This window comes from Chroicocephalus ridibundus, chromosome 1 (assembly GCF_963924245.1).
Source record: "Chroicocephalus ridibundus chromosome 1, bChrRid1.1, whole genome shotgun sequence".
Classification (NCBI taxonomy): domain Eukaryota; kingdom Metazoa; phylum Chordata; class Aves; order Charadriiformes; family Laridae; genus Chroicocephalus; species Chroicocephalus ridibundus.
Window position 1 is genome coordinate 6,440,223 of NC_086284.1, and position 27,289 is coordinate 6,467,511.

The window sequence follows — 27,289 nt, forward strand, 5'->3', positions numbered from 1 at the left end:
CTGAAAGTCCCTTCCTGATTCCTGAAGGTGGTTGGGACGAGGGGTTAGAGGCATCTTCACTTACTGGTGGTTTGGTCATGGAGACGGCAATCAGACCTGCAAGTTAAAAGGTTAACTTTCTCTGATGTCCTGCTCGTGAACCGTTAGAAGGAGGGAGAAGATGCTCCCTGGGGTTGGAGGCTGCTTGTAGAAATGTTTTTCAATGAGGGTGGTTGCCCAGAGAGGTGGGAGGTGCCCCATCCCTGGAGACGTTCCAGGTAAGGTTGGATGGGACTCTGAGCAACCCAATCTAATTGAAGATGTCCCCGCTCATGGCAGGGCGGTTGGACTAGATGACTTTTAAAGGTCCCTTCCAACCCAAACCATTTTATGATTCTAAGATTGTAATGCAATAACAACACTGCCGACATTATTCATGAGACTATTAAAAGTGCCTTTAGATGTGCCCTTTTCATTGATTTCTTCTGTAATCATGGAGTGGGTTGTCCTTTTCTTAAAAGACTGTGAGTAATGGAGAGTAAACACCAAATGTGTAAACACCGCAATACTGTAGAAATCCATGCATTCACTAACTGTTGTTCAAGCTCGTAATTTTGACCCTGAAAAGAGAAAATGCTGCTCAGCTGAGAAAGAGATTACACCCATGGGTATCGCATTTGTCACTTGAGGGGTGTGTGTGACACTGAAATCTCTCCAAAACACTGTTGAAAGACATAAAATTTGTAACTGTAATATTTCTGCACCTGTTGAAAGATGTAATATTTGTAATTGTAATATTACCACACCTCAGCGTCGCACAATTAATTGCTTGATAAGATCTAAGCATGAAATCCAGACTTCTTTTGTCTTTCTACCCTGTAGTGGATATCCTTGGCAATACAATGAATTAGTTACGACCAGAAGTCTTGTGTGCACAAGTCTGTAGAAGACTGAAAATAATAACTCTGAAATGCACGAACTTTTAAAATTAATACTAATTTGTGAAGTTTATTTTTGTAATTATCACCTGTGCCAGCTTTTGCTGTTGCTTAAATGAGTAGATGTATGCAGCTAACATATGCTTCTATTTATTTTTTTTTTTTTACCTTGCTGTGTTGGGTTTCTTTTTTTTTTTTATTGCTGTCAGATTGGCAGGATTCCTCCCCACCACTAAGAGAAACGGTTGGTTTCTGTAGCCCACAGACCTCGCTGCTTAGCAGAAGTCAAGAGACCATCAGTCTCAATTCATCTCCTAAAACCCTCCCATTTGTTCATTAAAAATTTACAAAGACATCAACACTGAATTTTCTGGCATCTCGAAAACCTGATTTATTTAAACTTTAGATTTTCAAACAGTATGAAGGTAGTTTTGAGGATTTATGAGTAAAAGAATCATTTTGAAATGTACTGGAAGTTGCCGTGTAAACATTCTGTATTTACATCGTGGTAAAATTCAGAACTTTGTGCTGAATTATATATGGGTCCTGCCTGCGTGTCATGTTTTATGCTCTTCAAACTGGAAAATGACGGAGGGTGTCTGTCGTTTCCTTCCAGGAGAACGATGCCTCTGTAAGATTGAAGATTGCTTCCTTACTGGGCTTGTTATCGAAGACTGCAGGATTTTCCCCAGACTGCATTATGGATGATGCCATTAACACTCTTCAAAATGAGAGTAAGTCTCGCTTTTCAGGTGGTGCTTGAGATCAAGGCAGAATCACGCTGTCTTTTAAGCATTTAGAACAGTGTTAAGTTACATCTGAAGTTTATAATTGGGAATTGTTGCTCAGAGTACTTATTTTCTGCTTTTCTGGATGATGACAGACAATAGCATGCTCTGAGGAGGAGAAGAATGTTCCTCAGACCTGCCCGCTGTATACCTTTATTTTAAGGGAGGGCAAAGTTTGCTTTTGCATCTCTGTGTGAGAGCCGTTGCTTCTGAAGCGCTCTGTTCTAGAGGACAGTCTTGCTTAAAGTGGAATCTTGTTGGAAGAGGAGCTCATCAGAGCTAATGCAGGAAGGCGTTAGTTTCTTAGCATTGGGTTTGTAATGGGCAGTAAAATGTGGGTTATCCTGTTTGTGGCTTCATTTAAGTCCATTTTTATGTTCTATGGTACATTCACAGTTTGTGCGTGCTTTACTTGATGCAGCTTAATTTTGCTTTAATGTCATTTTTAGAGTCATAGAATAGTTTGGGTTGGAAGGAATGATTAAAGGTCATCTGGTCCAACCTCCCTGCCATGAACAGGGACATCTTCCCCTAGATCAGGTTGCTCAAAGCCCCATCCAGCCTGGCCTTGGAACACTTCCAGGGATGGGGGGCGTCCACAATTTCTCTGGGCAACCTGGGCCAGTGTCTCACCACCCTCAGCGTAAAACATTTCTTCCTTATAGAATCATAGAATCATTTAGGTTGGAAGAGACTCTTGGGATCATCGAGTCCAACCATCAACTCCACTCTACAAAGTTCTCCCTTACACCATATCCCCCAACACCACATCTAAACGAGTCTTAAACACATCCAGGGATGGTGACTCCACCACCTCCCTGGGCAGCCTATTCCAGTGTCTGACCACTCTTTCTGGGAAGAATTTTGTCCTAATGTCCAGCCTAAACCTACCCTGCTGCAGCTTGAACCCATTCCCTCTTGTTCTATTGCTAATTACCTGTGAGAAGAGACCAGCACCAACCTCTCTACAATGTCCTTTCAAGTAGTTGTAGAGAGTGATGAGGTCTCCCCTCAGCCTCCTCTTCCTCAAACTGAACAGTCCCAGCTCCTTCAATCGCTCCTCATAAGATTTATTCTGCAGGCCCTTCACCAGCTTTGTTGCCCTCCTCTGCACTCGCTCCAGCACCTTGATGTCTCTCTCGTATTGAGGTGCCCAAAACTGGACCAGTCTAAATGGTCCAAGTCTAAACCTACCCTCTTTCAGTTTAAAACTGTTGTCCCTTGTCCTGTCACTACAGGGCTTTGTAAAGTCTCCAACTTTCTTATAAAGTCCCTTTAATTGCTGAAAGGCCGCTATGAGGTCTCCCTGGAGCCTTCTCTTCTCCAGGCTGAACACCCCCAACTCTCTCAGCCTGTCCTCCCAGCAGAGGGGCTCCAGCCCTCGGATCCTCGGATCATCTTCGTGGCCTCCTCTGGCCCCACTCCAAGAGGTCCGTGTCCTTCTTGTGCTGGGGACCCCGCAATTCTAGATGCAGTACTCCAAGTGGTGTCTCATGAGAATGGAGTAGAGGGGCAGAATCATAGAATCATAGAATCATAGAATCATAGAATCATAGGGTTGGAAGGGACCTCTGGAGATCATCTAGTCCAACCCCCCTGCCAGAGCAGGGTCACCTAGAGCAGGTTACACAGGAACATGTCCAGGTGGGTTTTGAATGTCTCCAGAGATGGAGACTCCACCACCTCTCTGGGCAGCCTGTTCCAGTGCTCTGCCACCCTCAGGGTAAAGAAGTTCCTCCTCATGTTTAGGTGGAACTTCCTATGTTCCAGTTTGTGCCCATTGCCTCTTGTCCTGTCCCCGGGCACCACTGAAAAGAGCCTCGCCCCATCGTCCTGACACCCACCCTTTAAGTATTTATAAGCGTTGATAAGGTCACCCCTCAGTCGTCTTTTTTCCAGACTGAAGAGACCCAAATCCCTCAGCCTTTCCTCATAAGAGAGGTGTTCCAGTCCCCTAATCATCCTCGTAGCCCTCCGCTGCACCCTTTCCAGCAGTTCCCTGTCCCTCTTGAACCGGGGAGCCCAGAACTGGACACAGTACTCCAGGTGCGGTCTCACCAAGGCAGAGTAGAGGGGGAGGATGACCTCCCTTGACCTGCTGGCCACGCTCCTCTTGATGCACCCCAGGATGCCATTGGCCTTCTTGGCCACAAGGGCACATTGCTGACTCATGGTCATCCTGTTGTCCACCAGGACTCCCAGGTCTCTTTCCACAGAGCTGCTCTCCAGCAGGTCAGCACCCAACCTGTACTGGTGCATGGGGTTGTTCCTCCCCAGGTGCAGCACCCTACACTTGCCCTTGTTGAACTTCATAAGGTTTCTCTCTGCCCAGATCTCCAACCTGTCCAGGTCTCTCTGTATGGCGGCACAGCCTTCCGGTGTGTCAGCCACCCCACCCAGCTTGGTGTCATCAGCAAACTTGCTGAGGGTGCACTCTATCCCCTCATCCAGGTCATTGATGAATATGTTGAACAGGACTGGACCCAGTACTGACCCCTGGGGAACACCACTCGTCACTGGTCTCCAACTAGACTCTGTGCCCCTAATCACAACCCTCTGAGCTCTATCTTTCAACCAGTTTTCTATCCACCCCACTGTCCATTCATCTAACCCACACTTCCTAAGCTTCCCTATGAGGATGCTGTGCGAGACCGTGTCAAACGCCTTGCTTAAGTCAAGGTATACCACATCTACCGCCCTCCCCTCATCTATCCATCTAGTCATGCCATCGTAGAAGGCTATCAGGTTAGTCAGACATGATTTCCCCCTGGTGAATCCATGCTGAGTACTTCTGATAGCTTTCCTTTCCTCCACGCGCCTTGAGATGACAATCCCCTCCCTTGCCCTGCTGGCCACGCTCCTATTCATGCAGCCCAGAATATGGTTGGCTTTCTGGGCTGCCAGTGCACATTGCTGACTCATATTGAGCTTCTCATCAACCAACACCCCCAAGTCCTTCTTGGCAGGGCTGCTCTCCATCCCTTCATCCCCCAGCTTGTATGGATACTGGGGGTTGCCCCCGATGCACATGCAGGACGCTGCACTTGTCCTTGTTGAACCTCAGAAGGTTCACATGGGCTCACTTCTTGTGCCTGTCCAGGTCTCTCCGAATGGTATCCTGTCCCTCAGGCGTGTCACCGCACCACTCAGCTTGGTTTCATCTGCAAATGTGCTGAGGGTGCACTTGATCCCACTGTCTATGTCATTGATGAAGATATTAAATAGTATTGGTCCCAATATGGTCCCTTGAGGGACACCAGTCGTTTCTGGTTTCCCCTTGGACACTGAGCCATTGACTGTAACTCTTTGGACACAAATATCCGGCCAATTCCTTATCCACTGAACAGTCCACCCATCAAACCCATATCTGTCCAGTTTAAAGGTAAGAATGCTGTGGTGGTCTCGGTAGGCCAAACATGAGTCGGCAGTGAAGGCTCACTGCGTACCGGGCTGTACCAACAGGAGCGTAGCCAGCAGGTCGAGGGAAGAGATTTTTCCCCTTTACTCAGCACTGGTTAGACCACATCTGGAATACTGCATCCAGTTTTGGGCTCCCCGGTGCCAGATAAGTGCTGGGAAGGTTGAGTGAGTTCAGTAGAGGGTCACCAAGGTGGTCAGGGGCTGGAGTACGTGATATGCAAGGAGAAGCTGAGGGAACTGGGCTGCTTCTGGCCTTGGAAAGGAGAAGGCATCAGGAGGACGTTCCAATCTGGATGGGGCTGTGATTTTATAGCTGGTGAGGAGCTCAGTAAAGAGGTACACAGCCTTTCACTGGTTTGTTTTGCAGAGTCTCACCAAGTCCTTGCTCAGCTGCTGGACACCCTGTTGGTGATTGGCACAAAACTCCCAGAGAATCCATCTGTCAGGATGAGACTGGTCGAGGTGGCCTGCAAGGTAAGGCAGCCTCCCTGGGGCAGGAAACTTCTCTCCCTGCTGCAGAAAAAAACTCATGTAGTCAGTGCTTAAATTTTTTTTTCTTTTTTCTCAACAAACTGTTACGATACTAACGGTTTTTTAACTGCTGGGAATCTTAGTATTTGTTGTTTCGAAGGGGTGAAAGAACGATAAGAATCCTGTGACATCTATTCTTCTCTTCCATTCCACAGCATCTGACAGATTCTTCCCATGGTGTAAGAAATAAGTGTCTTCAGTTAATTGGCTGTCTCGGACCAGTGGAAAAAGGTGTTGCAAAAGAAGCTGAAAGCCAGGCTGCCAAAGATGTCCAGAAGATAATAGGAGATCATTTTAATGACCAGGACCCTCGTGTTAGGACTGCGGCTATAAAAGCCATGGTAAGTGTTGCTGGTACAGTGGAATAAACTGTTTAGGTTATATACAGAAGCTGGTGGGGGGCTGCAAATTAATCCAGAGAGGTTTGGATTAGAGATTATTTAATTAATTTAGCAAAAGTCCACCCAGCATATCAAAATTACCTGGAAAAATAAGCTAGGTCTTGAAATGTGTGAGTGATGTGAGATCTCAAAGGGCAGTTCAGTGATTCATAACGATTTCTGTTTTAGCTATAGATGAAGAAGCTTTTTTGAGTGTACGTAGAAGACTTTTTTAAGTGTATGTAGGCTCTTACTTTTAGTCTGAAATCTGTATTTCTCGATTCAGCATCGGTTACCGTAATTACAATAAGCCACTAGTACTCCAACATGCAACAGGGAGCTGCTGATGACAGGAAACCTGTGGGATAAGTCCAGAAAGAATTTATTTTGTTTGTTTGTTTTTAAACTTCTATGTTTTGCCCCATGGGCATGTTCATTAGCACTCGCTAATTGTTTATGAGTCTTGCTGGTTTTCACGTGGGCTGGAGCGTGGGGACCCTTCAGAAGCTTTTAGCTTTGCAGAAACACAAGCGAAGACCGTGCGCTTGAGAATTTTGCTTAATGCGAGTAGCCTGTGGGTATGTAGAAGTTTCTCTATTACCCTTAAGGTTTATAACAATATCTCAGCTAACGTGATGGTCAACAAGAGTATTTTAATTAAGGGAATTAGAATTAATGATATTAAACTCCGAAGAAAGAAGCAGGATGCATTTGAGGAGATCAGATTTCACTTGAATCTGTCTGGGATCTCCCTCTGCTGGAGGCTGCACTCATCACTTTCTTTCCATTCGCATTTTTGTTGGTACAATTATTGTTTTTTAAAGTCGTTTGAGCGACTTTCACAATGGCGTTCAACCAAATCCAGAACCAGATTTATGACCTTGAATTTATAATTACAGCGCAAAGACAACTGCTCTTGCATGCAAACGCTCTGCATGAATTCAGGGTCACTAACCATGTCGGGGGTTCTTGGTTGTGGTTTTCCTTGCTGGTCTGTGGTTTTTTTCTTTAATTTTATCACTGGCTTCTTGCATTTTGAAGAAGCAGATATAGAAATGCAACTGTTTCTTGTCGACCGCGTTCAACCAGATTTTATCCCTTTGTCTATAAGTCAGATTCGTGATACTACTTTATTTCAGATAAAAACAATGTTTAGTAGGACGGTTTTTGCTATTCCTCTGGTTTGGCAATTGAAAAGGTTTACAGGGCATGAAAATTCATTGGCAATGCTACTTTCGGATCTGTGTTTCAGGAACAGTAGTAAACTAACCATTTTGAAGCTACCTATGTCTATTATAATCGTGTAATTAATATGGCTAACACTGAGCAATTGTGTGAAGGCTGGGAGAACGGACAGACGGTGCTTATAGAAATTGTATTTTCCTAATCAATCGAAGTATGAATAGCTGTGAAGTTTAAAGAAATTATACTGAAATCAAAGTTCTTATTTAAAATACTTACGTCCAAGATAATGAAATATTTTAATTATAGCAGCAATCAAGAAATGCAAGCAACTAGGTTTACTCAAAGCAGAAAAAACAGTAGTGAAAACTTAGTCTCTGTCACTTAAACCTATAGTTATGCTTTCTTCTGTTTTGTTTTTTTTGTTTTTTCTGTAGCTGCAGCTTCACGAAAGAGGATTAAAATTACAGCAGGCTATTTACAGTCAGGTAAAACCGTGTATTAATTTGTATTTATTTTGTACTTGTTTGCATATCTTGCCTTTTAGATTCTGTGACAATGTGCTTTGGGAGGGGGAGGGCACTGAGCAGGAGTGGAGTATTTTGCACTTAGGTTGTCTGTATTCCTTATTGCCCTATGGCAGTGGCAATAAAAGTCTGGTTTGCACCTTATTGTGCTTAAACGCACTAAAGCGCATGTTTTGATTGGAATGTATTGTTTATTGGGGGAGATAATCATGGGACTATGTAATTATTACTGTCATCTGGCAATCTTGAAGTCTTAAACCCTTGTTCATTGGAGAGTACACGTGAAGCTTGTGTTTGTTATGTCAATAAGGTTGCGCAACTGAAGCCTGTATCAAATTAATTCTCCTCCAGATTCCCATTTTGCGCTTCCTGCGCAGTACAGGCAGTTCTGGAGTTTTACAGCGTGTGCCTGACTGACTCTGTTAGGACTAGTCTACCTAACCAAACTTGGAAATACTAGGGAGTAGAAAGGAAGACTAGATTTTTATAATCTGTCCTAACTGATTCGTGGTGAGGATACTAATTGCGCTGTGGGGAGCGAATGACAGCTCAGGGGGAGATGTTTCAGGTATTCTGGACCGTGAATCTTCTTTCAGGCCTGCAAGCTGTTGGCGGACGATTACGAGCAAGTGCGTAGTGCCGCAGTTCAGCTGATTTGGGTCCTCAGTCAGCTTTACCCTGAAAGGTATGTACCGTACGCAAAGTGATTCAAAATACGGGCATAGTAATTATCCTAATCTTGAGAGTTTTGTGCTAGTACATCTCAGGAGTAGCTGTTAGAAAACCGATGTGTGCAAATTGCTGATACCTGATAAGAATGCACTGATCCGGATGAAGTTTTGGTTCCTGATGACAGAATGGTTGGGTTTGGAAGGGAGCTTCGGAGAACATCTAGTCCAACCCCCCTGATGCTTGCTTCACATCCGTAGGAATTCATCAGTTCTTACTTGATGCAGTCCAGCGTGGTGTAAGATCAGCGTACTGATTCGTGTTTCTCTATGTTAGCATCGTCCCGATTCCTTCTTCCAATGAAGAAATTCGCTTGGTTGATGATGCGTTTGGAAAAATCTGTCATATGGTTAGTGATGGTTCCTGGGTTGTTAGAGTACAAGCTGCTAAGTTATTGGTAAGCTGTATTCTTTTCTATCTGAAAATAGTTATGTTATGTTACTTTACTTTTCACATGTATTTGAAAAGAAATGGGGGGGTGGATTAAAAACTGGGGAGGTAAATTGCTACCAAAATTCTGAGTAGAAAGAAGGGAGAGAGGTCAAGGAAACCCAAAAGTTTCTCAGCTGAACTCTGCGGTGACTCTTTCCTGGAGAGTAGAGGGTTGAGTATCCCAGAAAAACAACAAGTACTTGGCGCAATTCCCTCCCCCTGCTTCTCCAGCGCAGGACATGTCAGCCTACTGAATTCAAGAAAGACCATGTTAGCCTCGGTGGGAAAATAAGATGTTTGGACCATCTTAAGTGAACTTCTTCAGACTCTGACGTACATACGGTAGTGTCAAGCATTGAACAAAGCTTGACATTAGAATGAGTGGATAATATCGGATGCCGTGTTGGGGATAAATCAGGAAATTATATGGTGTAATTTAGAGTAATTGTGTTTCTTACTTTTGATGTTTTTTGTTTTGTTTTGTGTTTTGTTTAGGGTTCTATGCAACAAGTTAGCTCCCATTTCTTAGAGCAGACCCTTGACAAGAAGCTCATGTCAGATCTGAGGGTACGTAAATGTTTGGCTTTGTTTTTACTGTGTGTATTGTACTAAAATCGCACAACAGGTACGTTAATGTCGAGTGTGTTTGTTTACCATGTCCTTGCCCCAGGGCTGCCGAGAGCTAATTGATGGTGACAGGTTTTCTTTCAGATTAAAGTCAATGAAGCAATTGCTAGTTTTAGATTTCATTAGCTGAGCCCGTAATAAACAGCTCTAGGCTATTCAGGTTTTGCACACGAGAGGTAAACGTTTGTGTTATTCTGGCAGCCTTTTTGGCTAAAAGCATTATTTATTGTGTATGGAATGTTCGCATCCTAGTTTTGGGAGCGAACTTATGGAAACATCCTGCAAGATCCGACCAGTAGACGTAAACATTTCAAGAGACATGAGTAGGTAAAGTCTGGGACTCTTGAGCCCTACGAGGAGAACTTCTCAGTGAAATTCCTTCCTTAAGCAACTCGCTTGAGGTACTACGTTTTTTTTTTTTCTGTCTACAAAAGAACAATGAAGCTAGAGCTGCTAGTTTTTGTGGCCTGCTTTGGCAAGTCTATTACAGAAAGTGCTGCACAGCTTTCTTTGCAGTGAGGAGGGAAAGGAGATCGAGTGTGCCGAATGAATATCGCATTTTAAGCACTGCTGAACTCTGTATAGTATTGATAGTCATTAAAGTATTTAATTGCAGTTTAACAAGTTGCGCTGCAAAGTGATAGCATGTGTTTTTGCAGATCAGTTATTGGATACTTAACTAGACGGGCCTTTCTTCTGACCCAGTTTGGCTTTTCTTATAATGGATGTCTAAGATTATGTTAATTAAAATATAGTAGTAGTTATCCTTTCCCAACATCAAAAGTACAAAGAGTTGCTGGCAATTAGAAATATTCATAGAAGAGAAGGCAGTACTTGCTTTTCTCTGCATTTGCCTGTCTCTGTCAATAACCAAGCCTCTGGCTACATCTACTTTCAAATCCAGGAAAACCATTTAGTATTTTGTTTGGTCATACTGGTACTGTATCCAGCTCTGGAGTCCTCAGCACAAGAAGGACATGGACCTGTTGGAGCAGGTCCAGAGGAGGCCACAAAGATGATCCAAGGGCTGGAGCCCCTCTGCTGTGAGGACAGGCTGAGAGAGTTGGGGGTGTTCAGCCTGGAGAAGAGAAGGCTCCAGGGAGACCTTATAGTGGCCTTCCAGTCCCTGAAGGGGGCCTACAGGAAGGATGGGGAGGGACTCTTGATCAGGGAGTGTAATGATACAACGAGGGGTAACGGTTTCAAACTGGAGGAGGATAGATTTAGATTGGATATCGGGAAGAAATTCTTTGCTGTGAGGGTGGTGAGGCACTGGCACCGGTTGCCCAGGGAGGTTGTGGCTGCCCCATCCCTGGAGGGGTTCAAGGCCAGGCTGGACGGGGCTTGGAGCAACCTGGTCTGGTGGGAGGTGTCCCTGCCCAGGGCAGGGGGTTGGAACTAGATGATCTTTAAGGTCCCTTCCAACCCAAACCATCCTACGATTCTGTGATTTAAAGTAACGTGGTTCTAATTGAAAGATTTGTTTGGACAGAGGAAGCGCACTGCGCACGAAAGAGCCAAAGAACTCTACAGCTCTGGGGAGTTTTCAAGTGGCAGAAAATGGGGAGACGATGCTCCCAAAGAAGAAATCGATACGGGTGCTGTAAACTTGATTGAGTCGGGAGCTTGCGGGGCCTTTGTTCATGGCCTGGAAGATGAGATGTATGGTAAGTGTTAACTTACTACGGAATGACTGAAGGAGGAGGCGTGTGGTGGCTCTTTTGGTTGTTTGGTTTGGGTTTTGGTTGGTTGGTGTCAAATTAGATCACTTGGCTATTGTGTGGGGTTTTTTTTTTTTTTAATAAGTTGTGGACTTCGGGGTGGTAGCGTTTTATTCCGTTGCGATGTCTGGTACGGTGTTTGTTTCAAAGCTGCTACAGCGCTGCACAGAGTTTTTGATAGAAATGTTCCATTGAGTAGCCAAAACCAAATAGCTCCCTAGAAATGGTAAAGTTTTAGTAAAATACCTGTTAAGAAGTTGTTACATTATTATTATCATTATATTATGCAGAAAGCTACTGGGATTATTTTTTTTTATTGACTTAAATTTAAGAGTTGCATGTGGCTCTAAATTGGCAACATTAGTTGCTGCTCTTTGGTGTTTTTTCTGCAGGAAAGAAAAACAAAATTTGTTGAACTTGTTTAAAACATGGCACTACAAGGAAGCTGTGTCCATGGAGTCCAGTAATCATTCATTTTGTAAACAGAGCAGCTTCCATCCTAACAAAGGGTAGAACTAATGGAGACAAACCCACCTATTTTTCAAAATTTTTCAGAATCCGCCAGCTCCAGCAAACAGAAGTTTTCTAATTTCCCGCCCAATTTTATCCAATTTATACCTGTTTGTTCTTAGCCAGTGGTAGGTTTCGGATTAAACAGTCGTTGCTTCTCTTGGGGCTTGGCTTCCCTAATGAATTAAGAGACAGCTTTCATGTGGCAAGGGGATAAACAGGCTGGGCTCCTTTTAGTCTCTGCTGCTCTAAAAGCTTTCCTCTTGGCCAGCTAGAATGCATTATTCTCAAAAATTGGTAACTGGATCTGCGTGTTTTCAGGTAGTTAAATTTCAGGTGAAGCCTTGCTTACATCTTTAGCGACGTTACTGATAATTCTTTTTCTTCAATGGAAATAGCTGCGGTCTGAGGTCACGTTTACCTGTTCCATAGTGCTGTTGTGTTGGTCTCTTGTGGTTTTCCTATGGTGGACTTGGAGGCCGTAGTCTCTTTCCAGCAGATTAGATCTGATCTCCTCTTTTAAAGAGGATGAATTACGAGTGTCAAACTGGAACACAGACGTTCGTGAGCTCCGGGGTTTGGCTGTAGCATTGACCATGCTGACGGCCTCAGGGAAGTCTGTGTGCTGCCCTTCCCAACTCAACTTTCCCATGGAAAAGGGAAGATTCATATTTTTTTAAGGCTGTTGAGAATGGCTTGTATTTGCATAGAACCGTGAAAATGCCTAGCTCTGAACGTTAGTCCTCAATTTGCTTTTAGTGTTACTGAAACGACGTGGCTAAATGAGAGAGTACAAAACCACCATAACAAAAATATCTCTGTAGATTGTGTTGTAAAAGTCAGTTTATTGTTCCACGACTCCTGCAAATAAAAGCACATTTTCCTAATAGCTGAACTCTCCCCGAAGCTTGAAAATGCAACTTTTGGTCTTTTTCTGACTAACAGTAAAAATCTTTTCACTGGCTCAGTCCATGGACCTGTGAAACACGTTCTCCGCTTTCTTGTGCCGTAGGTACACCATTGGTAAAATGGCTGATGGCGGTAAAATGGAAAGATCTTTAAATTATAGATCTTTAAATAACGTAGGTCTCTCCCTCCACTACAGCATTTTTAAATACTGTTGAGCTCTCTTCTTCCTTACTTGCAGCGCTGCTTCATTTCTTGAATTCCACATTGGAACTTAAATCTGAATTAGTGTGTCAGCTTAGGATAGCAATATCGGTGAAATGTTTTTTCTTCTCTTAGTACCTTGGTCTTAATGACGGTGGGGACTCCGAGTTGTGACAAAAGCTTCGTTACAGAATAAGCAGGGCTCTTGCTGTGTTTGCATTTTTCTGCTTAATCAGAATCATCAGGAATCGAATATGCTCTTTAAGAACAATAGGCCTAAAAGCTACACGCGAGTTTGAGTAAATGTTTTCAAGATGAGCTAATTTGAACGAAAAATAAAAGTATGTTTAAAACAATAATGTTTGCAAGACGTCAGATTAATGCTTATTTTTACGATCCTGGCACATAAATGTTATGGAAGCTAGCGAGGATGGCTGCAGGGAAGAGAATCTCATCTCCACTTAAGCTTGTTATATTTGGCTATTCTTCAAATTCCTACCATGTTTTACAGTATGAATACACTCCAGACACCTTTTAATGCTTTTTTTTGCTTAAATTCTGAGTAATTTTGATAATTATGAAGCACCTTTTTCCTTTCTTTTGAGGAATCCAGAGTCGTGAAGCAGAGGAATTTCATTCTGTTTACTGCCAAAGCGCCGATACTCTAGGGCTTTTCAGCAATCCCTAAAGTGCTACCTAGCAAGTTAAAAATGCAGCGAGCGCTCCGAGCAATTAAAACGCCAGGGAGAATAAAACGAGCAGACTTTAATTATCTAAATTAGTTTGCTTAAGATACCAGGGTTATGGCTACACTTGCAAAACGCGCTACGAAATAGGTAACGTTTGTTGCGGGATAGGAGACCTCTCTTTCACCTGCAGGTCCCTCCGCAGATGCTTACGGCAGCAGCGCACGCTGTATCAGTGGTGAAGCTTGAGATTTGAAGACTCGCCTGTGGAAAAGGTCCCTAATGGCCTGGGTCCCTGCTTAGTTTCCATCGTCGTCAGGGGTTCCTTAGCATCTCCTGTCCTTAGCCCAGTCCTTGAATAATACGAGGCCTGGCTGTTGGGTACTATGTCCTTTTAAACAGCACTAACGATGAATTCCCTCCCATTTTATTTTTTGAATAGAGGTTCGGATCGCTGCGGTTGAAGCCCTTTGTATGTTGGCTCAGTCCTCGCCTTCTTTTGCGGAGAAGTGCCTGGATTTTTTGGTTGACATGTTTAACGATGAAATTGAGGAGGTGAGATTGCAGTCGATACACACAATGAGAAAAATTTCCAACAACATCACGCTGCGGGAAGACCAGCTGGATACCGTGTTAGCTGTCTTGGAGGTAAGAAATTCTTGCGGGAGGAAAAAAATTGCATTCCTGCTTTCTTTGAGGTATTATAATCATATAATGCTAATCAGCCCCTTCCTCTGAGCTGAAACTCTCCACCTTTTTTGTTACTGTTTATTTATTTTTTTTTCCACTTTGAACACCCCCAAAGGCTCCTAAGGCCTATTAGCTTGTAATCTCCAGGACAACAAAATGCTTTTGAAATAGATGAATTTCAGATTAAAAACTCATCCCTTGATCACTGTGCTGTTGCCTCACGTGTGTTTCCTTCTGCCCTGTTTTGAGCTGTGGCGCTCTGAGCCACCTCGTGTCGAATACAGCTTCATTTCCTTTCTGTTCCTTTGTTCAGCTGCTTTGGCGACGCCTTTGCTCACCAAGCAGAGACAGGGCACGGGCCTGAGATCTCTCTTCGGAGCGTTCAGAGAGTTTGTTTGCATGATCTGATGTATAATTTTGGGTCTTCCCAACCAGCAGCCTTCCAGTCAGCGCTCAGCCGGGATGCAGGGGACAGCACGAGTCAGCTGCTCTTCTCCTGGTTGACGGGTTTGATCCGGGAAGGAGAAGAGATTTTGGCTCTCTGAACAGTTGTTGTGCCAAACTGCTTATGAATTTGCAGACGCAGCAATAAGTTTTAGGTGCCTCAAATTTTTATGTAGTTCATTTGCATTTGTTCAGGCCGGGGACTTGTGCATCAAGGTATAAAAACGTCGTAGTTAGACTGGGGTTCTGTCTCGCGCTTCTGCGCTGACTTACCGTGTATGATAAATCATACCTGTGTTATGGTTTATATTATCGTAGTGATTATCAGGTATTAGGATAGCTGAAGTGTGAGACTGATTAATATTGCAATGGGTTTGTCTGATTCTGAAAGGGGCTTGCTTGCTTTCTGTCTTCCAGTATCAAAATAAAGGATTTGGAAAACCAGCATTAAATTTTGTCCCTAAATTTGTTCCAAGAATGTAAATATGGAACTGTTGAGGATGGGGTAACTTCTGTTTTCACCCCACTGCTTTGACTTTATCTGATTAACTCTACCAGCTACTCCTCGCTTTTCTCACTGGGCTTTATATTCGGCTTTTCCTGTTGTCCTTCGTCTCCGGTTCTGTTGAGTTGTGCTTCTCTCTGTCTTTTCGTATTCTTCTGCCTCCCGTGTCTCCATACTGCCCTTCCAGTGGTCCGTGCAACTCACCTATGTTACCTCCATGGTCGTTTCATTCCAGTCCTTAGAGTACGTCTTCTCTTTGGTCAGTCTGCCTCCCACCACCCAAATCAGGAACAGCTGAGCAGCCCTGCTGTGCTTTCCTCCTTTGATCGTTTCTGTGTGCTGGCTGTCATTTAAGAGCTTTTACAAGAGGGCTGCTCTTTTTTCTTTTGTGTAAGACAGTGATGAATGAGCTGTTGATACTTAGCAAATTATAATTTTTAAAAAAATAAAAAAAACTACCATTGAAACGTGGCCGGTTCTTGTATCCTGTCAAATTTTCACATTCTGTCCAGCAGTGCCACACAAATGCTGATAGCGAGGAAGTATAATACATTGATATGGAAGAGCAAGGTGGTTTTGGGCGGAAGGAATGTAATTAATTAAGCTGGAGTTCAGCCACGGCACTTCTAAAAATACTGCTTGGAGATTGCGTAAGCTCCTCTGTACAAACCCGCCCTGGCCTAAAAAATAAAATGGGCGCAATATGACTTTAGAAGTGGTACATTAGGGATCCCATATGATTGTAACAAAGTTCCTGACCAAATCTCTAAGTGTGTTTGTTTGTTTTCTTTTATTGCCCGTCTATAAACCTGTAGTTAGGTCAAGTTCCTTGATCCTATAGACGATCATTGTTAACCTGTTCTGTCCAGCCGTTGACATGTCAAGGGTACGTCGTCACCCAAACCAAATAGTGATTTTTGCTCCGCTTGAGGAGGTCAGCGGTGAAGCAGTTCCCATTGATTCCAGTAAATGAAGCACGTGGGTGGATGAGACCAGCAGGAGACCCTCCAGCAGTTGCCTGGGCTGTCACTTCATCCGTGCTTAGCTGTGATAACTAGAGAAGTGCGCTATTTTTCAGGCGCCTCTAGTACTAATTCAGCCAAGGAACAGGAACTGCTGCCTTCAGAGCAAAGGTGTGCGCAGGCACGTCTTCCCTCTCGGTGCTCAGAGGTGGTTGAGTGGTTGGTTTTTTCTAGGATTCTTCAAGGGACATTCGGGAAGCGCTTCATGAACTGTTGTGTTGCACCAACGTCTCAACTAAAGAAGGCATCCATCTCGCACTGGTGGAGCTGCTGAAAAACCTAACGAAGTATCCCACGGACAGAGAATCCATATGGAAGTGAGTGTGTTCAGTGGCCTTGTGTGTCTCCTTATTTTCCTATTCTTTTTAGTAATTGAGGCGTTAGGCAAATACTGAGCCAGCTAAGGAGGTAACAGGTATTGCAGGCATACAATCCTGTTACTCTCTATATATTTGGAATAGTGGATATACCGAGTATTGTAGGTGCTCGTGGCTGACGTAGAAACTCTCTGTTGTTCTCGCTTGTACTGGGAATCCAGAACTGAGGACAACTCCTGGAAAGAGCCTTCTTAGAAGCACTCAAAGCATTCCCGGAAAAGATTAACTCAACCTGCAGTTTAAAACCTCATCTCTTCTACGCAACTAGTCCTTTGGTGCTTACTTGACACCGCTTTAAATAGTAATATTTACCAGCGGTTGATTGTGTGAGTCGTGACAAGCGGATTGGCTGCATTGTGCTGTCGGAGGGGCTTTTTCTGTCTGAGCAAAACCAATGAACACTTGTGTGGGGTTTTTTTCTGGTTGTTTAATGGAAGTAACAAAGGAAGGGATGCTCCAGCACGCATGGTTTGAGGTGGAATTCTTGGGTATGATTGGAAACACTTATTTTAGTCGTCTTGGTGTTCCAGTGTACTCTTACATTGCTCTGTGAGTTTGGAGGTTTTGGGTTTTGTTATTTGATTGGGTTTTTACCTCCTCATTCCTTTATTTCCGAAGGGGAAAAAAAAAATACACTCATTTGTTAGCGTAGAGTATGAAAGATTTTCTTGGGTTGCATAGCTCCAGGTGTTTATTATTTCTTGGACAGTTTAAATAAACAATTTTTATTACCGCTTGCTTTTTCAAGCTGTCTTCTCAGCTTTCTTGGATCCTATCAAACATTAATGCAAATACTCAGCCGTGAAGAGACAGTAGACGTGGACAGTAGGATTTTGATGCTGACCACCAGCTCCAAGCGCCGCTACAACATAAAGGAATAATGCTGTAAAATGTTGTATTTTGCAATGTACGTCACATGAAGAAATATTTCAATTTGTGTGTTTCCAGATGCTTGAAGTTCTTGGGAAGCAGGCATCCCACTTTGGTGCTTCCGTTAGTCCCAGAGCTGCTGAGCACACATCCGTTCTTTGACACGCCAGAACCAGACATGGATGACCCAGCCTGTATCTTTTTAATGAAGCCACTTGATCGCTTTGACTGTAATAGATTTTATTCGTATTTTCCTGATGCTCACATTTGTTAAACCGTTTCAAACCGTAGCAGACAATCCTGTAGCTATTTCCGAATCCCTTTGCTGCTTAGTTTTATTGCTCAGCAAGTGATGGAATAACTGTTATCTGGAACCATCTTCGTAAATACCAATGTGGTATAATTAGCCTTTTTTAATACTGTGATGAATAATCTGTTTATCAAGCAATTTGTCAAGGTTTAGGCATTGCAGATGAGTGCTTTGATGTGAAAACGTTTGTCTAGTTTGTGCTAATTTTGAAGAGGCTTTAGCTTTTAAATGAGAAGAGTGGTTTTCTTTCTGTTTTTCTTTTTAAGTAAAACTTCCATCCTCTCTGTTGTGCAGAGTACAGAACAGCACTGTCTCTTAGTACAGTGGTGTCTGAATCCCTATAATGTTAAATATTTACCATCTCTTCGAAATAATTCAAAATCAGAAATCCTCATATTAATGTTATTTCTTCTAGTGCTTTAGAATACAAACTATTATTGTAATACCATTATCCTTAACAATAGGAGATGCCTTGGAAATGCAAAATACCATTTTTCCATTGTTTATTCTCCTTGCTCCCCTTCTGTGCGGTTGCAGAATGTAGTGTTACTTCTGATGCATGCTGAGACGTGCTGGACTGGAACAGCTCTCTTCCTCTGTGAAGCTACTCTTGATTTCTCTTACCAGTCCCAGGCCATCAGCTAGAAATTCTGTACGGATTAAATACGTACCTTGTGAGAATTGAAAAGGTCTAGAATCGGGTGGAGAGAAAGGTTAATCCATGGTCAGGTGGTTGAGTAATAATTTGAGTAAACTTGCCCAATGAGTTGAGAATTGAAGGAACATTGCGGTGGGGAGAAAGCTGTTATTTATCTCGATGCACCTTCCTGCCCTGAACCAAAGAACGTTATTTTAGAGAATGTTTTGGAGGTATTTTGTGGAGATATATTATGTGAAGACAGGCCTGGGAGCCGGAAAGGGCAAGGTAGGCTTCAATGGTACGTTTCCAGTGTAAACTGTTAATTAAAAACATTGTTTTGTTTGATTCAAAGCACTTAGCAAATTTGAATCAGGCGAGCTGAATAGCTTCAGCTGAAAATTTGGAAAGGCTTTTGGGTAAAGAGGAGAAACTGGTTTGTCAAGTGGAAACCTTTATGCTTGGCAGCCCATAGAGGCAGAAGATTTTTCAGGAGGTGGGAGATGTGGATTCAGTCCCTTCTGTGGCTGAACCTACCTCTTCCCCGTGCAGGTGAGTGCCCAGACAAGCATAAGCTTTGCTTTGGGATCCTTTCACCCTCTCCTGCTAGAGATCTTACGCTTGGGGTCAACCCTGTGCAGGCGAATCATCGAATCGCCCAGGTTGGAAGGGACCTTTCAGATCATCAAGTCCAACCATCAACCTAACACTGACACAACCCATCCCTAAACCATATCTCTAAGCACGACCTCTGCCCAGCTTTTAAATCCCTCCAGGGATGGTGCTTCAGCCACTTCCCTGGGCAACCTGGTCCAATGCTTGCCAACCCTTTCAGTGTAAAAAAATTTTTCCTAATATCCATCCTAAACCTCCCCTGGAGCAACTTGAGGCCGTTTCCTCTTGTCCTATCACCTGTTCCTTGGGAGAAGAGACCGACCCCCCTGGATACACCCTCCTTTCAGGGGCTTGCAGAGAGCGAGAAGGTCTCCCCTCAGCCTCCTCTTCTCCAGGCTGAACACCCCCAGCTCCCTCAGCCGCTCCTCACCAGACTTGTGCTCCAGACCCCTCCAGAATGCCCCGGCCTTTGGGCTAACTGATTTAAGCCTTTGGCTGCCCTCTATTTCTCAGGCTCTCAGACTATGAAAACGTCTTCTCCATTGCAGAATCATCTTCCCGTGTCTGATTCTTTGGGTTTTTTTAAGTCTGTGTGAGAGAGATGTTTTTCAGGGCGTTGTAGGAAATGCAGCAATTTTCAAAAACTCAGAGGTAAATGTTTAATTTTAGGTGGTGTTTGGGTGCCAAACTGGTAAGCAGAGTGTGAGCTTTGAGGAAGAGTGAAACTCCACCTAATGAGCACGTTCTGCATTTATAATCCCTGGCTCCTGTCCTTTGTGTCGCCTCTGAGCCATCCCACGTTGGCATGAACATCCTGCCTCCAGCATGGCTCACCCTGTAACGTTTGTGCTTTCTGCTTTGTTTTCATCTGCTCAGGCAGCTGCCTCTTTGGGTTTTTGCTCCGCATTCTCCAACTGTAAAGAACTTCCTAAACAGTCTCCAGCAAAGAAGGGGTTGTTGAGCTGTTGTTGTTGTTTTAAGTGGCCATCCCCGAGGAGCTCTTCTTGCTGTCGTCTGTTTTCCTTTAACAATCCGTTTCAATAGACATTGCTGTTCTGGTTCTGATTTTTAACGCTGCGAAAAGTTGCCCAACAATGCCTGCCCTCTTCTCTGATCACACGTTCAGACATTACGCCTATCTTCGGGACAGTCTCTCTCATCTGGTCCCTCCGTTAAGAGTAAGTTGAACCGCTTTGGTTTGCACTTCGCCGCTCTGTTACAAATATCACTGGTCTCTCCCATGGCTGTTCACGTGTAACACTTGGATTCTAAAAAGATTTTTTTCTCCCAAGCTCCAAGCGAATGAATATTCAAATGTACGTTAAGTAAGGAGAGCCAAATATTAAATTGTTACAGTATGGATTTTGTAATATTTTGGGGAGAATAATAACTTTATTGCTCTCAAGTGAGAACAGCCCATGGTTTGCTGGTTAGGAAAGAACACTGGGAGGGTGGGATTCCTGGGAGCTTTCTGTAGCTTTCACTGCGTGGGGAAGGGGAGATTAGCCTTTGTAGATCTTCCACCATTTGACTTGTGCCCTGCCTAAACAATTTACTCGCGGGTGAGATGTTCTCTGCTGCTTTGAAGCGTGTTTGTTCCTGCATGGAAGTACGGGTGGGACTGAAGTCGATCGTAAGTCGTAGTACAGCTCGTAAAATGAAGTGCGGTTGGCGTGGTCTTGGACTTCGCAGTATCATGGTTAGTGGATGAGGAAGATGTTTCCCTCAAAGGGATGTTGAAGTTTAACCTGAAGATCTCTAGCTGCAAGTGGATTATGAAATGGAGATTATTAACTAGCAAAGATAAAAGACGTAGACTTGAAATCCTTGATAGAAATTTTGAATTTGAGAAATAAATCCCAACTCTCGACCGGTAGTTGTTAAATAAGGCGGCAGCATTTTGCAGTGTTGTTACTTGTGTTCGACTTTCCCGTGTGCATGTGTTTCTTCTTGCTTAGTTGCCAGGTAGAAAGCTGCTGTCCTCCCCTGTCTCTCCCAGTATCGCACCGCATGAAGATCCTTCCCAGCAGTTCTTGCATCAGAGCCTGGAGAGGGTGTACAACCTTCAGCACCTTGACCCGCAGGGCGTACAGGAGCTGCTGGAATTTACCATCCGGTAAGGCTGCGTCGTGGGAAGATGGGTTAGGATTCCCAGTTTCTCTGAAGCAGGTGCTTTGCTTCTGAGTATCAGTGTTGTACTTTGCCATCGGACGCTTCGTCTGAGCCGCCTTCTGGAGAGCATTGGGATAAAAAGGTATTCACGGCCTGTTTGAAACAAAACTGCCCTTGGCGCTGCCCCACCGCATAATTAGCGTGTGGTTTAGGGGAACATCTTTTCAGAGTATGGTAAGACCTTCTTGGACTGTTGCCTTATGGTAAAATACACTTTCAGTTATCAGGGATGACAGCCTTGTGTGTCGTTCTTAGTTCTCTGCCCCTGTACGAGTCCCTCGTTTTGATCGTATTATTTCTACTGTACGTGCTCAGGGTATTTTTTTTTTGTTTGTTTGTTTCACTTTTGTGGGAAGAGAGAGGTTGTCCCCTTTGCTCTTCTAACTTCCAGGTCCTGTGGCCTTTCATTCAGCAGGAGAGGGCCTTCTGCTGCTTTGTTGGGTGTTATCGCCGGTCCCACTTCTAAAGGACTTTGGCATTCTTCATCAGTTTGAAAATCAGAGAGAGATTTTCCTGGAATAGACGACATTATTGCGTGTTGCTGTCTGCTGCCGTATAGATAAGGGTGCACAACGTGGCTTCTGAATGTGGATTTTATGCTGCCTCTTCCATTTCATCTCTGGATTGATTTACACAAACAAAACACTTGAAAAGAACCCTTTCAATACGATTCCTCTGCTTGGGAAGAGGAAAAGACCCTTATTTTGAGAGTTAGGAAAACAGTCTAAAATGCTTTGTGTGGAATACGGAATTCCAAAAAGCTTTGCTTTTTTTTTTTTTTTTCCCCCCTTCCTCCAAAAGAGCTGCCTCTGCTGTATACGTAGCTGTAAATCGCTTTCACACCCACTGCGATGGCAAATAAACTGTGCTCCTCACTGAAAACCCAGCTGTGAAAACTGTATGGTTTGTCCGCAGCTGTGTTGAAGCTACTTTGTGCAGCCCAAAATCATAGAATCCTAGAATCATGTAGTCTCAAAGCATTTCATGCACTAAATGCTTGAAACAGGTAATGTCTTGGCGGATCATCCAGAGTCTTATCAGCGCGATGAAGGTCTGGAAACCTCACAGGCTGTGAATGTTTTCGATTCGGAGTGTAGGAATCGTGGAAATTATTAGCTTGGCTTTTTCCCTGCTGGGATCGCCACCCAGGAACCGTATCAAACCAGCTGCTGGTTTCCAACTTTAAGAGAAGGAGGGAATTAAGATCAAACAAACAGACAAAAGCGTTGGAGGTTATTTTGCAGAGGACAGGAGTTCCCCGCACCAGTGGTTTGATTGCTGAGAGGAGAGGGATGGGAGAAGCTCACAGCAGTGGATTCTGCGGTGGGACGTCACTCCCTCCTCCTTCATCATTGCTGTCCGCAGGGAAAGTAGAGCAGACCTCGTGGAGCTGGTGTCTGCTGGGGACGTACATTTCGAACCACGCTCAAGCCTGACGCTCTTCCCCCAGGCTCTGCAGCTGACTCTGCCAGACGGGCTTTTTAGCAAATCGGTCTTTGTGGTTTCGTTTCTCCATCTCTCCAACAGGCATTTTTGGTTTTTTTTTTTTTTTGTCTTGCGGGGATGTTGAAATCTGGTTAAGATTTGCAAGGAAATAGCATTAGTGGAATTGGGAAGCGTGGAAGACTGGGAAACGGAATATCTGCCTAGCTGTTAGCTGAGGGGCGACATCATGGACTTGGGAACAGTGACCATGAAATGATAGAGTTTTCGATTCTGCAAGAAGCAAGGAGAGGGGTCAGCAGAACTGCTACCTTGGACTTCCAGAGGGCGGACTTTGGGCTTTTCAGGAGCCTGGTTGACAAAGTCCCCTGGGAGGCAGTCCTCCAGGGCAAAGGAGCCCAGGAAGCCTGGATGATTTTCAAGAAGGAAGTCTTAAAGGCGCAGGAGCAGGCTGTCCCCATGTGCCAGAAGACAAGCCGTCGGGGAAAAAGACCGGCCTGGCTAAACAGGGAGCTAGTGTTGCAACTTAGGGAAAAAAAGAGGATCTATGGCCTCTGGAAGGAAGGGCAGGCCACTCAAGAGGACTACAAAGAGGTAGTGAAGCTATGTAGGTACTTAATGAAGTCTTTGCCTCAGTCTTCAGCAGTAGGACCAGTTGTTCCCTGAGCACCCAGACCCCTGAGCTAGGAGACGGGGATGGGGAGCAGAATGAAGCCCCTGTAATCCAAAGGGAAACGGTGAGGGACCTGCTTCAGCACCTGGAGGTGCACAAATCTATGGGGCCGGATGGGATCCACCCAAAGGTATTGAAAGAGCTGGCGGAAGTGCTCGCCAGGCCACTTTGCATCATTTATGAGCAGTCCTGGACAACCGGGGAGGTCCCAGCTGACTGGAGGTTAGCAAATGTGACAGCCATCCACAAGAAGGGCCGGAAGGAGGATCCGGGGAACTACAGGCCAGTCAGTCTGACCTCGGTGCCTGGGAAGGTCATGGAACAGATCCTCCTCAGTGCCATTACACGGCACATGCAGGAGAACAGGGTGACCAGGCCCAGTCAGCATGGGTTTGTGAAGGGCAGGTCACGCCTATCAAACCTAATGTCCTTCTATGATAAGGTGACCCACTTAGTGGATGAGGGAAAAGCTGTGGATGTTATCTACTTGGATTTTTGCAAAGCTTTTGACACCGTTTCCCACAGCATTCTCCTGGAGAAACTGGCTGCTCATGGCCTGGACAGGTGTACTCTTCGCTGGGTAGAAAACTGGCTGGATGGCCGTGCCCAGAGAGTGGTGGTAAATGGAGTTCAATCCAGTTGGTGTCCGGTCACAAGTGGTGTCCCCCAGGGCTCGGTGCTGGGGCCGGTTCTCTTTAAATATCTTTATCAATGATCTGGATGAAGGGATCGAATGCACCCTCAGTAAGTTTGCAGATGACACTAAGCTGGGCGGGCGTGTTGATCTGCTTGAGGGTAGGTTGGCTCTGCAGAGGGATCTGGACAGGCTGGATCGATGGGCTGAGGCCAATGGTGTGAGGTTCAACAAGGCCAAGTGCCGGGTCCTGCACTTGGGTCACAACAACCCCATGCAGCGCTACAGGATTGGGGCAGAGCGGCTCGAAAGCTGCCCGGCAGAAAAGGACCTGGGGGTGTTGGTTGACAGCCGGCTGAATATGAGCCAGCAGTGTGCCCAGGGGGCCAAGAAGGCCAACAGCATCCTGGCCTGTATCAGGAACAGTGTGGTGAGCCGGACTAGGGAAGTGATCATCCCCCTGTACTCGGCACTGGTGAGGCCCCACCTCGAGTACTGCGTTCAGTTTTGGGCCCCTCGCTACAAGAGGGACATTGAGGTGTTGGAGAGTGTCCAGAGAAGGGCTACAAAGCTGGTGAGGGGTCTGGAGGACAAACCTTACGAAGAACGACTGAGGGAGCTGGGGTTGTTTAGCCTGGAGAAGAGGAGGCTGAGGGGAGACCTTATCACCCTCTACAACTACCTGAAAGGAGGTTGTAGAGAGATGGGGGCTGACCTCTTCTCCCTGGTGACAAGTGATAGGACGAGAGGAAGCGGGTTCAAGTTACGTCAGGGGAGGTTTAGATTGGATATTAGGAGACATTTTTTCACTGAAAGGGTTATTAAACATTGGAATAGGCTGCCCAGGGCGGTGGTGGATTCACCATCCCTGGAGGTGTTTAAAAAAAGGGTAGATGGGGCACTGAGGGACATGGTTTAGAAGTGGCTTTTGTCAGGGTAGGTTAAAGGTTGGACTTGATGATCTTAAAGGTCCCTTCCAACCTCAGCAATTCTATGATTCTATGATGATTCTATGATTGTCTTCCCCGTTAGTGTGTTGTCATGCGTTGAGTACGACATGGGAGTGAAGCATCCGGGAGTCCGGTCTTTTCTCTCTGGGAAAAGATGAAATGGAGTCGCTATTTAGGGCTCAGTCTGGCTCTGCTGTGGCATTGAAGGAAGGCACGGCCTCTCTGCTTCCGAGAGATTTTCTTTGACTGCAAATTATACAGATAATCTCATGGATTTTTTTTCTTTTTTTTTTTTTTTTTTTTTTTTTTGGAATGTGGGAGCACTCAGGTTTGGCAAAACCAAAGTTCCAGAATTGCGTCGTAAATACAAAGATACATCTAAAATGAACGAAAGGAAGGGGTCATCTGAAGAAAAAGTATTCTTTTTAATAATACCGTAGGAAACACGGAAGTAGAGTGATGATTTTAGGACGCTTCGGATCAAAGCAAAATACAGAGAAGAACAGAGACATGTTGAATCCACATCATATAACCTATTTTCAGTTCCGTAACAAAAATGAGTTTTGTTTTCTTAATAGACACTTTTGATCTTAAAACATGTCCAAGAGTAGAGAACTAAAGCCTTTTTGGGATCCATTAACTGTCTGGTTTGGGTTTTGGTGTTTTGTTTTGTTTTTTCTATGTGAAGTTAAAAGCTACTTCTATAGCTGTACAATTTACAAGAAATACTTACAGCGGACAACGCGCAACAGCTGCTTGGACAAATGTCAGTACCTCAGGTTTCAGCTCGTTTTTAAAAAGGCAGCTAGATTTCAGATACGCTTGGTTGTGTGAGCCCGGCGTGTTCCCAACAACCTTTCCCAGCCAACGGGAATAGTTGGATGTCCCAGCAGTGTAACACAAATGGGTCGTTAGCTGCTGTGAAAAGGCCGGAGTGTTTTAAGTTAAATCTGGGACTGCGACGCCGTGTGGGTCCCACAGGGCTGCAGAGTAACGTGGGTTGACAGACTTACGGCTTCCACTGCTCCGCTCCTGTCAGCCTCCAGGAGGAAAGGAGATGCCAAGTCCCAAGGTACAAACTCTTCCGTAGTGCGTCTTTTCCCGCTGTTTCTGGTGCTCCTTCTGAGGGTAAGAAAAAGCAAGGCGCAGAAATAGCTGGCTTCGTCGTTGCCGTTGCTGTGTTCTGAGTGTGTTTAGATTAACTTGCTGTCTCAATGGGTTTGTTTTTTTCCTTTTTTTTTCCACATGCTTCAGTGACCTTCAGAGGCTTGGAGAACTGCAGTCAGAACTGGCAGGGATGGCAGATTTCACTGCAACGTACCTTCAGTGTCAGCTGCTCCTCATCAAGGTTTGACTTCATCTGGGGTTTTTTGGGGCTGCTCTTCAAAAATGGCCCCAGTCCGTCTTAGCGGCGCGCTTGCACCTTTTGCTGTTTGTGCTGAAAACTGACGTGTGATGAAAGTGCGGGTTCCGTGGATTTCTGATATTCCTGCATCCCTTCTGTCGCAAATAATTAATGCGGTAGCTTTGCCGGTGAGTACGGCGGTGCAGATCTCTGCCGTCGTACCTACGGCTTGTGTTGGTTCATGTGCTTTTTGCCAATGCAGAGTTTATTTTCTGACCGAAACCAGGATGGAGGCAACTACTCTGTAGCCTTTCGGGTTACAAGAGTAACCTTTCTTTGCCAGTGGCCACCCGAAGTGCTTTTTGTTAAACTGCTGCTATAGGTGGAGTTTTTATAGACAGTCTTTTGTAGACAGCTCTTTGGGCACCAGTGCCAAAGGAATTCTTTAGGCTTGATTGAGCAAAACATCAGTCACGCTTTCTTTTACAGTGCCGCAGTGATCTGTCTGTTTGGCGTTAGCGGATGAAGTGGTTGCGTTGACACCAGGGCAGCAACCCTTTGCGAAGGCAGCTGCTTTGCTGCAAACAGCAACTCATTTTTTGCTTCGCTTCTCAAGCTATCAGCTGGTGCTTCAGTTAGTCTCCTGGTGTTCTTTAGGTGTTTGGATGTAATTTGTACACATGTAAAGCAAGAACTAAAGCAAGCAACAAACAAGTTTCCAGAAGGGACTTAATAGAAGCTTTGTTATGTAAAACCGAGAAGGAATTTCAGCTTCTTTGCTAATTGCCGAACTGCCAGTTGGCATATCTCATGTCAACCCTCAAATCTTTGGAATTACATTTATCACCCGAAGAAGGCGTTTTAGGTGAGCGGTGTTACAGTTCAGGACGTTCCTAGCTAAATCCAAAACTGTTTCCAGAGTGAAATGTGCTATCCAGGCAGAGGACCAGCATGTGGAGGTGGCTTTGTTGCCCTTCTCCGGGGTTTGGCTGGAGGAAGCGGTGTCTGTTAGCTGAGAGAACAATGGTTTGTGTATCTGGCA

The 27,289-nt window shown here is 44.7% G+C and overlaps 1 protein-coding gene across 3 annotated transcripts in view; it reads left to right on the top strand.

The window, feature by feature from the left end:
* Positions 1 to 27,289, top strand: part of INTS4 (integrator complex subunit 4) — a 42,208-nt gene that overhangs the window by 2,734 nt on the left and 12,185 nt on the right. For all 3 annotated transcript variants that reach the window (XR_010069994.1, XM_063326597.1, XM_063326613.1), the window contains exons 3-16: positions 1,534 to 1,651; positions 5,493 to 5,599; positions 5,812 to 5,997; positions 7,656 to 7,706; positions 8,342 to 8,430; positions 8,751 to 8,871; positions 9,402 to 9,473; positions 11,026 to 11,200; positions 14,003 to 14,208; positions 16,396 to 16,538; positions 17,547 to 17,662; positions 20,075 to 20,208; positions 20,989 to 21,146; positions 26,157 to 26,250. Coding sequence is in view for 2 of the 3 variants with exons in the window: in XM_063326597.1 (XP_063182667.1) it covers positions 1,534 to 1,651; positions 5,493 to 5,599; positions 5,812 to 5,997; positions 7,656 to 7,706; positions 8,342 to 8,430; positions 8,751 to 8,871; positions 9,402 to 9,473; positions 11,026 to 11,200; positions 14,003 to 14,208; positions 16,396 to 16,538; positions 17,547 to 17,662; positions 20,075 to 20,208; positions 20,989 to 21,146; positions 26,157 to 26,250 (1,770 nt within the window). In the remaining variant the exon portion in view is untranslated. The remainder of the gene's footprint in view (positions 1 to 1,533; positions 1,652 to 5,492; positions 5,600 to 5,811; positions 5,998 to 7,655; positions 7,707 to 8,341; positions 8,431 to 8,750; positions 8,872 to 9,401; positions 9,474 to 11,025; positions 11,201 to 14,002; positions 14,209 to 16,395; positions 16,539 to 17,546; positions 17,663 to 20,074; positions 20,209 to 20,988; positions 21,147 to 26,156; positions 26,251 to 27,289) is intronic.